This window comes from Notolabrus celidotus, chromosome 11, assembly GCF_009762535.1.
Source record: "Notolabrus celidotus isolate fNotCel1 chromosome 11, fNotCel1.pri, whole genome shotgun sequence".
Taxonomy (NCBI): Eukaryota; Metazoa; Chordata; class Actinopteri; order Labriformes; family Labridae; genus Notolabrus; species Notolabrus celidotus.
Genome location: NC_048282.1, coordinates 5229199 through 5243453, shown reverse-complemented (window position 1 = coordinate 5243453; position 14255 = coordinate 5229199). Strand labels below are relative to the sequence as shown.

The 14255-nt window shown below is 40.7% G+C and overlaps 1 protein-coding gene across 2 annotated transcripts in view; it reads right to left on the bottom strand.

Annotated features, from left to right (window-relative positions):
• Nucleotides 1-14255, bottom strand: part of usp19 (ubiquitin specific peptidase 19) — a 39584-nt gene that overhangs the window by 21603 nt on the left and 3726 nt on the right. For both annotated transcript variants that reach the window (XM_034695507.1, XM_034695506.1), the window contains exons 3-8: nt 7606-7734; nt 4383-4519; nt 3569-4153; nt 734-1112; nt 375-531; nt 197-268 (exon numbers count right to left, since the gene is read on the bottom strand). In XM_034695507.1, coding sequence (XP_034551398.1) covers nt 197-268; nt 375-531; nt 734-1112; nt 3569-4153; nt 4383-4519; nt 7606-7734 — 1459 coding nt within the window. The remainder of the gene's footprint in view (nt 1-196; nt 269-374; nt 532-733; nt 1113-3568; nt 4154-4382; nt 4520-7605; nt 7735-14255) is intronic.

Sequence of the window (14255 nt, the reverse complement as noted above, 5' to 3'; positions counted from 1 at the left end):
GATGTATCACATATGATACAAATTAAAACTCATGTGAAAATTGCTGTTTAATTTTTTTTTTTTTTTGTCAGAAGGTCCAATAAACACTTCAAAGAAGTAGAATTTTCTGGCAATGATTTGATGGTTCAGGCTTCACAGGGTTAAAGATCTTCTACCTTAAAACTAAACGACTGGTATCAGTGAGTTCAAGTGTTACCTGAGTTTGACTTGCCACTTGAAGACTGTGTTCGGTCCACAGTCTGAATGGAGCCGCAGAAAGTTAGCATCACTGTGAAAAGATGACAGAGAGACATTTCACTGATTGTCACTGGTAGACATTAAAGCACACAGTAGAGGAGATCATTATGTTTCTGTAGCGTTTTGACATGTACTACCTCGTCTGAAAGATGAGAGTGAAGTCCTGTTCCCTGAAGATGACTCTGGCTGTGTCCCTGCAGATCCCCTTCATGTAAACATTGACCACCATCAGGTCCGTGCCCTTCTCGTATGAATCATTCTTGATAAGTTGCAGGTTGACCATCGGCTCTGGGGCTGCAGGAAGTCAGAAAAGGTGTTTTAATCAGATTTGATTTGACTGAAGTGAAGAGCGACAAACAAGATTCTTCATCTTCATAAATATATATGCACACGATGACAGCTGGTTTGTATCCAACAATGCAAGTTTCACCACAAACATTTGTATGAGGATTCAAACACCATGGACCTCTGCATTCCTCAAACATTCTCAGCTAACCTTCCTGCTCCTTTATTTCCAGAGGCGGCTCCTCCTTCGACTGGTCCCTCTTCTCTTCCCCTTCAAAGCTGCCGCGCCTCGGGGTTAAACTGGGTGACTCTGCTCGTTTGGCAGTCACACAATCAGCTGGTACAGAACCTGTTTCTGTTGATGGGAGCTGCTGATGAATCAGAGTATCCTGCTCTGAGTCCTGCTCAACAGGTTTCGTCTCTGGCTCAGAGTCAGTTTTATCTCCCAGCCCTTCAGGAGAGCTCACTTCGTTGTTGGAGCTCCCGGGTTTGAGGCAGTCGCTGGTGCTGACAGGAGCTGCTGGTTGGTTATCGCTGCCATTTGCTGTCGCCCCGGACCCGTCAGGAGACTGGTTTTGCTCTTCTGCCACCTGAAAGGCACAAGAAGCTTCACTTGAAATACTTCTGTAAAAGATTTCTTACTTTCTAGTGTCTCAGTGGATCAATTAAAAGCTGGGATCAAACCCATTCTGCACCTTTAGCAGAGTTTTCTTCATCATACTTATTACAACTTGTTCTGATCATGAGGAATTAAATTACAAGTGTCTTCAGAGCTCAAGGGTGACTAAACAAACCGAAGCCCACACAGTCCAGATGGTGTTATTGGCTGTCACGTTATCAAATCATACTGCTGAATGATTTCAGAAATTCTGTTGTTTTTCTTTCATTAAAGTCTTGAAGTTGGGTTCAGTATATTTCGAAAAAGATTTGTTAAAACCAAGCATTATAATAAAAAATGATGCATCTTAATAAATATTACATCAGGTTATTTAAGATTTGAAATGGTGAAACTTATTTTTAAGCACAAATGAATAAATGAGGCGTTTATTCGATTAAATCTATAGGGCTGTGTCATTTCTGGGATACGTCAATCAATCATTTATAGGGATGTAAGGATATATCACAAGACGGTAAAAAAATAGATCCAAATAAGGGTGGATTAAAATCTATTCAACAAAATTCGTATTGCGAAATTATTTTAAACAGTAGAAGGTGCTATCTGCATTTCACTCCACTTGTTCAACATCATGAAGTCTCTTGCACTGCTCTCTAGTCACTTTGCTGAGTTGAGTAACAGACATGGAGGCAGCAGGTGAAGACCGAGCAGGTCAGGATGCACCTTTGTGTTTACAGTCTGAGGTACGGCAGCATTTTGTCTTTCCCTGATATTCCTGAAGAAAAACATGTCAATTCACAGCCAGGAGCGTCAGCTGCACTTTATTTTATTTAAAGAGATTGACCTTATTTGTTTTATTATTTAATACTTTCATTTGGGAATCGTTCACTTTCCATTTCTTTATAATTCTTCTGAAATTTTTCTGATCATGTTCTACACCTCCATCATCCAGTCTGTTCTGTGTACCTCCATCACTGTCTGGTTTGGCTCTGCAACCAAACTAGACAAACACAGACTACAATGGACTATAAGGACTGCAGAAAAAATCATCGGTGTTGACCTGCCCCCCATCCAGGACTTGTACCGGTCCCGGGCCAGGAAACGGGCAGGTAGCATCACTGCTGACCCCTCACACCCTGGACACAAATTCTTTAAACTCCTCCCCTCCGGCAGGCGCTACAGATCCCTGTGCACCAAAACAACCCGCCATAAGAACAGCTTCTTCCCCCAGGCTGTCACTCTGATGAACACTAAACCATAACAGTGTCATACCTGTAAATACACAATGCAACAATTCTCAAAGTAGAATTCCATATTTCTATTTTTTGTACTATTTAACTTCTATTTTATAATGTAAAACTACCTCTGCAACTCACCACTGCACTTTATCATATTATTTTAGCCTGTACATATTAGTCATGCCTATTTGTTGTTTCTTTGTATTTATAGCTAAGGTTATTGTTATTATATTTTTATTTTATTTTTATTGTAGTTCTTATTCTTATTCCTATTCTGCCTTGTACAAAGAGAGCACAGTTTACTGAAGTCAAATTACTTGTGTGTTCAAGCATACTTGGCGAATAAAGCTGATTCTGATTCTGATTCTGAACATGGTATTTTTGTACGCTCATTTTTAGTTTTTTTGCAAGGTGCTGAAAAAAAGTGTGCAGTGGTTTTATTTGAGTTACAACACACCTTAAAAATGAAAAAGGATGACTTTGTTTATAAAGGAATATAAGAGAACAAATATGTATTGCAACTGTCCATATCTGAGGACTGAAATAAAATAATAGTTGTTTAAATTTTGAGTTCAATCCAGTTTTCTTGAAAATCATTAGAGAATCTTGAGTGAACCAAAAATCAGGATTCGAATTGAATTGTGGGTTGAGTGTGTCCTTCCATCCCTAATCATTTATCATTTTTAAAGCACTGAATCAAAACAAAAAAATATCTTATGGCACTTATATAACAAGGCAGTTTGAGACTGTGTTTACTGTAATGTTGTTTCCAGAGACCAAATATCAATCCTGTGTGAGCAGGCATCAAAATTAGCAAAGAAAAACTTGAACCAGCTAAAAGCCGAACCAGATTCAATGATGAACTTCATTTTTGTGGAGAGCAGAGATGTTATTCGAATGTCAACTAGAAAACATTTCATATTGTTTTGCCAAAAGAATGCCTATTCTTTTATTAGAAACATTTTCACAGAATATAATGGGACAATTTAAAAAAAAAATATGCTATGCTTTGGTAATATTTCATAGCTGTGCACCTGCTGAAGGCCCCTTTCTTCTAACAGGATCATACAATGTAAGGTGTGAAAGCATGATGAACTAACTCTGCTATTCAGTGTAGATGCACATAAGTGAAAGAACAGTAATTACTATAGAAGTAGGTGATAGGAAACATGAAGGTCACAGCACTCCTTACCTGAGTTGTGTTGGTATGGCTGGCAGAAGCAGCAACAGTAACTCCTGATTGTGGATCCGGATCACCGTCTAGTCTCTGTGATCTGTTGTCTCCGTCTCTACGTTGTGTCTGTGGGCTCCGACCAGCGGGCAGGTGTGTGTGTGGACTTTTACCATTAGCTAACGTAGACTTGACAGATTTTGCGTCCCTGTCTGCTGGTGAAGCGGCCTCCTCCTTGGTGGTGTTGGGCTGCTGTACAACGGTGCGCTTAGCGCTGGGCTCCTGTGGTTGCTGCTGCTCGCCTCTCGTGACCGTCACTGGCTTGCTGCTGCTGCTGCTGGTGGTGACTGAGCCGTCTCCAGCTCCAGCACCACTTTTCACTCCTACAGAGTCCACGGTGGCTTTGTCACCAGCTGGTTTGTTTTTAAGGCAGCGCTTCACAGCTTTACCACCACCGCGCCTTGACTCGCTGTGTGTGTGTGAAGAGGAAGGCTGCGAGGATGACGGTTTGGGTGTCTCTGATGAACCCAAGGCAACAGTCTTCATCTCCAGCTCCTTATCGTTTTTGGTCTCTGTGGTAACCGCCTCCTTCTCCTTCTTGTTAGACTGAAGAAGAGAATACAGGAGCAGAGTGTTTTATCATTGAAACAAAAGCAGAGTGGACTCAAGTCTCTGTTAGCAACGCAGCTTCTACTCACAACTAATGAGGTGTTTCATAAATTAATGAAATAATAGGAAAAGAAACGACAGAATTATAAAAGGTAGATACAACCCGTCATATAAAACATATAATCTCACTTTAGTCGAGGGTTATTTAAAAAAGCATTCCTGTTACTTTAAGTGAAGGCCAGATGTGAAAAGGAATCTTCTTCTGCATGATGACGAGCAGGAAACCTCCCTTCTCTTTGTACTGGACCCGGCTACATGAGGCCTCAATTTCCTCCTGCAGCGGACATCTCCACTCACGTCCATCTGGAAAACCATGACATGCAGACCTTAGTGCACTAGAGCTGGTCTCATCATGAGTGCTAACATTGCAGCAAATACTAGACAGGAAGATACAGTCAAAGATGAATATTAGGGATGCGCCGAAATGAAAATTCTTGGCCGACACCGAAAACCGAAAATGAGGAAACCAAGGCTGAAAGCCGAAAGCCCGAAATAAATCCATCCCATCCATCCATTATCTTGACCGCTTATCCCGTTAGGGGTCACGGGGGGCTGGAGCCTATCCCAGCTGGCTTCGGGCGGAAGGCAGGGTACACCCTGGACAAGTCGCCAACCTATCACAGGGCTAACACAGAGAGACAGACAACCATTCATGCACACACTCACACCTACGGGCAATTTAGAGTGGTCAATCAACCTGAGCATGTTTTTGGATTGTGGGAGGAAGCCGGAGAACCCAGAGAGAACCCATGCATGCACGGGGAGAACATGCAAACTCCACACAGAAAGGCACCCGCCCGGCCAGGGATTCGAACCAGGAACCTTCTAGCTGTGAGGCAACAGCGCTGCCCACTGCACCACCGTGCAGCCCCCGAAATAAATCATTATGCCAATTATTAACATTTCACTCCTTGGATTTTAGTTTAAGCCATGCATTTTCTGTTTGTGTTGAACAGGCATTTTCTAGGCTCTTTATCCTGAAATGTGACTTGAAAAAACATCTTATGTAAGTCCTTAAAGAATTAAGCTCAGAAGATGTTTTTTTTTTAAGTTAAGTCAAAGGAAATATAACAACTGTTTAATACTTTAATGAAAGTATGTTGTGAAGACAGTAGGGCTGTCAACGAATATTCTAAATCCGAATATGTATTAAAATATTTTTTTAAAAAACGGAGATTCGATTGTGAAAATTAATATTCGACTGTGGAAAAAAAACACATCGGCGGCTGCTTTGCGAGTGGGCGCACTGCATGACGGGTCAGGGACAGGTCACAGGAGTCACACATGCACAGCGTGAAGCCGATGGAATAAAAAGAGATCTGGCCTCTTCACCTGTGGACAGTCTTGTGTTTTTGGCAAATAACCTGTCAGGCCTAAGACCCTACATTGACAGTGGACTAAAAGAGCCTGACAATCAGTGACACTGGGATAAAATGCAGTTTTTCCTCTTTGTTTTTATACAAGCACCAAGAATGTAAGTGGACTACTTTTTTGTTTTTAACTTTAACTTCAATTAATGTTAATAATATTTGCTTCAATCACTGAATGAAGCCTGCCTATATTAGGAACAAGAGTTGGGACCTTTCATTGCTCGCAAGTCTTGCTCACCACTCACTCAGCGCATTACACACAGCGAGGGGAGGGGGGCGAGCGAGCGAGAGGTCTACGGTCTTAAAAGTGTTACAGTATAGGCCATTAGGTCATTTACTTGTTTTGTGATGTGTATGTATTTTTATTTCAGATTTAACATGGCTATAACATACCTACACAAGTAGTTATGTCTCCTTGTATTAGTTTGTCCACCTGTTATCGACATAATGCGCAAATATAGATATTCGAATGGTTCGAACCTATGTTTTTTTAGAGCGAATATTCGAACGTCATTTTGGAGCAATTTTGACAGCTCTAGAAGACAGAAAGGGTAAATGTTATTTATTTGTAAATGCACTGGCCACCCCTGCCTATGTGAGAGCCTCAGATGGGCCACCCCGGTCAAAAAGGCTCTGGACTCGCCCCTGCCCCCAGGCCGCTCTGTTCTCCTCCTGCGCTTCTCTGTCTCCAAGCGGGTTCTCCGCATCCATTGCAGCCTGGATCATTTCTGGTGCACGCTGCTTTATTCCCACATTCAAGTAATGATCTTAATAACGTGGATCAAGTACAGTCGCGATGAAGTGCAGACAAGCCGAATAGATCTCAGTGAAACGTGTGCTGACAGACTCTAAGAGTGGACTTTTCATTGTTTTCACTCCGTGGTCCGTCTCAACCTCTTTGCTTAGAAGACGCTTTAGTGCTGCATTAAAGGAAGAACGTCTGCTACAGATGCATCAGAGGAGCTGATCTCTTTAGTTAGCTGCTCAAAGGGGGCAAGAAGAGAGGGAATGTTCTCTGTTAAGACCCACTGGTGTGAAGTGAATGTCGCAGGGAACTTGTGATCTGCGCTGCAGGACTCGCTTTTGCACAAAGCAATCCAGACGTCTTTTTTGCTTGCGTCATCACATCATTCTGTTTCAGCCGTGTTGTTTCGGTGATAAAAGTCTTTCGGCCGAAAACCGAAAATGCACTTTTGGGCCATTTTCGGTGGCCGAATTTTTGGTGCATCCCTAATAAATATGCTCTTTGAGTTAAACCATTCAAACTCTTGTGAAGAGTTTAATCAAACTGCATGGCTGTGTCTTTGATTCTTTTGTCCATTTGGACACGTAAGGTGTATTCAGACCAAAATCAAAGCTTCACTTTGATTCCAGTTACCTGCATGACTTTGACAGAGAAAGCTTTTCTTTCAATTTCTACTTCATCCTTCTCTTACATCAGTAAACCTCTGTTGAATCGGTGTTCAGCACAACATCAGCTTGAATTGCACAAGCAGTTCTTTATCCAGGGTCTGTGTCTGCAGCTTGCAGCTACTTGAGACTGACCAGAGCTCAGTTTGATGAACTGGTAGCGAGGTCAGGCTCAGCTCCAAAACAAAATTTACAGATGAAAACTAACTTCTGGCATTTTGATTCAGCAATTTCAAAGATATTGAGATTATGAATCTTCCAATGAGAGGCACAGCTGACTTGACTGACAGGTGGGAACACTGTAGCTGTTGGCTAGGAGGCTCAAACCCCGCCTCTTTACCTCACACTAGCTGGACAGCAGCAATATGGCTCCCGCTGACGATTGGCCTCAAATCAGCGCTTCAGAAACAGATGGGTGACATCACGGCTACTATGTCCATATTTTATACAGCCTATGGACTGGATCTTATCCTGTCTTGATGTTGGGTCTTTGTTAATTATAGAACATAGAGTACGGTCTAGACCTGCTCTGTTTGGAAAGAGTCTGAGGAGAACATTTGTTGTGATTGATTGGAGTCTTTCCATGTTACATGCTTTATGATAACTTACCTGGGAAACACACATGGCAGTGTGTATCAGTGAAAGCCGTGCTGACATCCTCTATCCTTTGCACCCCCTCCCCACAGCGCAGGCGGACCGTCACTTCATTGACATTTTGCTTCCAGTCCACAAACACATCTGAAAAACAGAATGGACACAGACTGTTATAATATGTGTACAACGGGAGAACTCACTTCAGTCAATGTGGGTTATCAGCATCATTAGATTACAATTAAAAACATGGGTTAAAGGGGCATTGCAATGATTTTTTTCAATGATCTAATAACAGACTGAGTATTTGATCCCATCTGGAAATCCAAAAAAGCCCACACTGAACAACACACAACAGAAGAATGTCCTTTGGGTTTTTATGTTAGACCAATGGGCAACATAATGTATCAGTAGTACACAGAGACACACAGATTGAAGTGCACCTGCTAACATATTCAGATACAGCATATCAGTGCACCCATATGCTCAAGTGGGTCAGTCCAGAGTGCTCAGGCATGGACTGAGGCACAAAGTGCTGTGAATACAGCAGATGGGCCATCTAAAATTATCCATGCTGCACAAGCTGTAAACAAATGCTCCACAGCAATTCACCAACATGCTACTGAGCCACAAAGATACCTTTAATAAGAGAATCACATGCACCACACATCAAGACAACTAACAAAGAACGTTTACCAGTGTTCATCGTGACGTGAACTCAAAGTGGTGACAGTGGTTTCAAATAAGAAATCATTCCAGAGCAGCGTAAACTAAAATCCCCTTCCAGTAAAAAGTCATGTTCACACTTTGATTTAACCTTCAACAACAACGACGACAGAGCTTCAACTTTCCCTCTGCAGCTTCTTCCCTCTAACTCAACCCCTCCGACTGGAATCGCTCGAGAAAGGTCAGAGGCAACATCCAATCCCTTCCAGCTGGTGATTCCAGGTCAGCCACGCCACGCTGCCACACGGCTTTGCAGCGCACGCTCATGACTGAGAGAGACTGAGAGCGCCTCGCTGCCTCATCTATCTCCATTTCAACACATTACAAACACAATGAAAGGCTTTCAAGGCAGAAAGTTCATCAGGGGACAAGAAAACTGGGATTCTGTTTTCTGTCATTGAAGCTTGCCTGGAGAGTTTCTATTTGATCATTTATTTAATTACAATTACAAAAATAAGTCTTATACTTCATTTAGCTGATAACTACACTGAAGATTGTTTACAATGCTCTTTTCTACCGTTTACAACTGTGTTTTATGTAATAACTGCAGGCTGGAGTTGTAGTGAGAGGGAAAAAGTGAGCAAGCTAAAGGATCTTAAACAGTCAAATTAATTTAGAAGAATGCAACAACTACATATGATCATTTAAACAAGCTCAAAGGCCCGTGTAAAAGTGGTATAATGACCGTGTTAACAGGTCTCTGTCCCGCCTTATTAATCGTGCTAAAAACGTCTGTTCTAAAACTGACACTTATATATGAACCAATGGTTCTTTCTGAACTGTAATCACATGACAAAGTATTGATATGGATCACTTTGTGGCCAAAAGTTTTGAGAATGACAACTATTAATTTTCACAAAGTCTGCTGTTTCAGTTTTTATAATGGCAATTTGCATATACTCCAGAATGTTATGAGGAGTGATCAGCTCAACTGCAATTAATTGCAAAGTCCCTCTTTGCCTTGAAAATGAACTTTATCACCATAAACACATTTCCACTGCATTTCAGCCCTGCCACAAAAGAACCAGCTAACATCATTTCAATGTCACACAGGTGTCACACACATTAACACAGGTGTGGGTGTTGATGAGGACAAGGCTGGCGATCAATCTGTCATGATTGAGTGACTGGACACTTTAAAAGGAAGATGGTGCATGACACCATTGTTCCTCATCTGTTAGCCATGGTTACCTGCAAGGAAACACGTGCAGCCATCATTGCATTGCACAAAAAGGGCCTAACAGGGAAGTTTATAGCAGCGAGTAAGATTGCACCCCAGTCAACCGTCTATCCAATTATCAAGAACTTCAAGGAGAGAGGTTCAATTGTTGACAAACAGGCTCCAGGGCGCCCAAGAAAGTCCAGCAAGCGCCAGGACCGTCTCCTGAAGGTGTTAAAGCTGCGGGGTCGGGCCACCACCAGTGCAGCGCTTGCTCAGGAATGGCAGCAGGCAGGTGTGAGTGCATCTGCATGCACAGTGAGGCGAAGACTTTTGGAGGAAGGCCTGGTGTCAAGGAGGGCAGCAAAGAAGCCACTTCTCTCCAGTAAAAACATCAGGGACAGACTGATATTCTGCAGAAGGTACAGGGACTGGACTGCTGAGGACTGGGGTAAAGTCATTTTCTCTGATGAATCCCCTTTCCGATTGTTTGGGGCATCTGGAGGAAGGCTTGTTCGGAGAAGACGAGGTGAGCGCTACCATCAGTCCTGTCTCTTGCCAACAGTGAAGCATCCTGAGACCATTCATGTGTGGGGTTGCTTTTCGGTCAAGGGAGTGGGCTCTCTCACAATCTTGCCTAAAAACACAGCCATGAATAAAGAATGGTACCAGAACGTCCTCCGAGAGCAACTTCTCCCAACCATCCAAGGGCAGTTTGGTGATGAAGAATGCCTTTTCCAGCATGATGGAGCACCTTGCCATAAAGCAAAAGTCATAACAAAATGGCTCGGGGAACAAAACATTAAGATTTTGGGCCCTTGGCCAGGAAACTCCCCAGATCTTAATCCCATTGAGAACTTGTGGTCAATCCTCAAGAGGCGGGTGGACAATCAAAAACCCACAAATTCTGACAAACTCCAAGCATTGATTATGCAAGAATGGACTGCCATCAGTCAGGATTTGGTCCAGAAGTTGATTGACAGCATGCCAGGGAGAATTGCAGAGGTCTTGAAAAAGAAGGGTCAACACTGCAAATATTGACTTATTGCATGAATTCTGTGTAATTCTCAATAAAAGCTTTTGATACTTATGAAATGCTTCTAATTGTATTTCATTATACCATAGAAACATCTGACAAAAACACCTAAAAACCCTGAAGCAGCAGACTTTGTGAAAATGTAATATTTGTGTCATTCTCAAAACTTTTGGCCATGACTGTAGAAACAGAAACTCATCAGTGCCCTCTAATGGACAAACGATGACACTGTTGACCTTAAACCCAGTTTGGCTCGTCAATACTTCAATTTTTGTCTACTTATCAATCAATACAAACATACACTGGTACACAAAGGGAGGAATAAATATAACATGAGTCAGAATTGGGGTCTGAGTGTTTCACTGGTTTGGATCAAATCTATTAAACCATCCAGACCAAACAACCCTTAAAGCAGGCAGGACGTCAAAATGAAACCAGGTATGTAGATGTGAAACATTCTGGTGTGGCCAGGTATTGTAGGTTGTGTGCCTTAACAAATAGGAGGGTGACACTCTTGTGACTACAAATACAGCACATTGGCATCAGCAGCAGCACATGCAGCGCTATCAGCATCAAAACAGAACCAGCAGAAGGAAGCAGATAGTGCATTCAATGAGGAGCAGCAGCAGCATACGTATGCTTTCTATTTTTAACATGAAACCTAAATTAGAACAGCAAAAAGTAACCTAAGCGCCTGTGTAAAGTGTGATAACTGCTACTAAACATTAAAGGTATTGATGTTTTCTAATTTAATTTGTACATCACATTTGCAGACAGGACTTAACTGTTTGTTGGCTACATTGGTAAAAAGATGCATGCATGCTGTATTGAGCTTTATTGCATGTTAAGAGGCTGAAGCAGCCCAGTCACATTAACACTAAACAGGTTGGATTGTTCAAAATAATGTAATAACACAGAGGTCTACACAGTTTACAACAGTGCTGGCAATTTATGTTATTTTGTGAAACTGATACATAATGTGACTTAAAAATAGGGATGTAAGGATATATCACAATACGGTAAAAAATCAATACAAATAAGGGTGGATCAAAATCCATTCAATTCAAATTCAAATTTGTATTGGGATATAATTTTTAAACAGTAGAAGGCATTATCTGCATTTCACTCCACTTGTCAACATCATTAAGTCTCTTGCTGCTCTCTGGTCACTCGCTGAGTGGAGGCGAATAACTTTAAAGCATGTTTCAGAATCAGCTGACTAAAGGTGTTGAACACATCAGAGACGCTCAGCTGGGGGCTGCAGCTGAGTGACAGGTCTCCACGAGCGCTTTTTTCTCCGCCGCCGGACTGATTCTGACCCGGTTGCGCTCCTGGCTGACACCTGACTACGTTTAAATGCTTATTTTTCTCAAAATCTGATTGTGTTCAGTTGTCCTGTAGCAGTAAATCCACATGTTGTAGTCTGAGTCTTCACTCTATGACCATGCATCCACAGAGATTATTTATAAGCCTGCTCCTCACGTTGATATTCAGCATGTTAACATTTGGAACACCTCAATATGATCTGTAGCTGTTTAATACCGTCAGTAATATACACTGTGTCATGAAGGAAAATTTGATTTAGGGAGAAAACACATTTGGCATTATTTTTGACATGGAAAACGTTTACGTTTTTTTTTAATGATTAAACGATAATTGATCGTTAACATTTTCAAAGGTCGATCAGGGAAGATACTTGAAATTTACATCCCTAATTTAAAAAGATTTACCCTTGTATGTATGTATATGTATGTATGTATGTATGTATGTGGGTGTATCTGGATATATATGGATGTATATTTGTTTTTTTTTGTTTTTTTTTCTATACTTATTGCTCTTTTATCTTTTTTAATTAATATTATTTTTTGATATTCACCTACTCATCGTATTGTAATTTCACTATTCTTTATTTTCCTGTTTGAGTACTTGTCAATCTTTTATTTTAAGTTACTATCACATATTGGGTTTTTTTTTTTAATTTTATTCATTTACTTAATATGTTTCTTATACAAAAACGTCACTTTCTTGAATTGTTTGCACTGATCTTTTTTTTGTAATGTGTCAAAATCTAAATAAAAAGATCTTTGAAAAAAAAAAAAAAAAGATTTACCTTATTTGTTTTAATATTTAATACCAGTTTTTTTTGCACGGTGCTGAAAAAAAGTATGCAGCGGTTTTATTTGAGTTACAACACATATTAAAAATGAAAAATTAGGACTTTTTTTTTTACAAAGAAATATAAGAGAAAACATATATATCCCAACTGTCCATATATGAGGATTTAAATAAAGCAATAGTTATTTAAATTTTGAGTTAAATCCAGTTTTCTTGAAAATTGTTAGAGAATCTTGAATATAGCGTATCGGGAACCAAAAGTTGGGGTTCTCATTGAAGGTTGAGCGTTGATCTCTACTAACATTCATTACAAATAGGACGATGCTTTGTTTACTATGTAACTACAGCAGAGAATATGACAGCAGAATCTCTGTTATTAAGCATGCAGGTATTAAATACATGTGGTTGCTGTATAACAAATGAATGGCGGCATGTACAAACTTGCTTTTTATAAAAGATGCTGTATTGAGTTTTGGCGTTCATAAACAAACGTTCTTTGTTTCTCAATAATTGTTAATCACTAGGGATGTCCCGATCCCGATCCCGATCCCGATCCCTAAGCTATAGGAGCTGATCTAGATGTTTTTTAATTGATTGGCATTTGAGCCGATCATCTCACCCGATCATTGACATCGGCTGCCACGGAACACAATTTGCAGCTGAAGGCGCTAGTGTAAATTAAGGCGTTCTGTGTTTACATAATGAGAAAATATTTAGACATGAATTATTATTTTATTAAAAATCAACAGACACATTATAGAAACATCTGCTCTACACACCCTACGGTAACTCTGCAGGGACATACAGTTCAAAAGGGCCAAAACAAACCAAACACAGAACAGTCTGTTATTTAGCATTAGCATCCTTGTGGCTAGCAGCAGCTAACGTTCTCTATACCAGCATGTCGTTCCATAGCTCCTGGCATGTAACCGGGACTGTTTTGATCTTGCTGTCACTCCCAATTTTTAAATTCTCTGTCTATTCATGAATTTCTCTGTTGTGGGACAAATAAAGGAGTGTCTTATCTTATCTTACAGTTGGATGATGCCGTTGTAAATCACGCACTGTCTCGTGAGAGTTGCATTCAGAGCAGCCTCAGATTTAAGAGTGCTGTAATGAAGTACACCAGTTTCATGGGTCTCATACAGCAGAGCTTAAAACAGATTATGAGTTTTACAACAATGCTAGCTGGGTTAAGTTAAATGGAATAAACATGAGACATGTTTAAGTAACTTCTTTAATTACTTATTTTGGTTAAAGGAAAAGAAACAGTGTGCAGCTCAACTCTTTTGTCTCTTGCGCAACTATTATCTCGGCAACCACAAGTATCGGATCGGGACTCGATATCTGCAAATATTCAACATTGGGGACATCCCCATCAATCATACTTCCCATCCTCGTAAAAAAATACAAACCAGCCCTTTAAAAAACTTTGCATTGTAACGCCCGTCTTTGCAAGCTTTTGAATTTGTCTTATCGCCTTTTGAGGTACACTACTAGATAACTGGTGTGTTACTACCACCAGCTTACAAACAGTGGAACCACAGCTGAAGGTTGTAAAATGTCTTTACTGCACACATCAGCATGTTAAATAATAACAGTCACCAGTTTGTAAAACACTCATACAAAGCA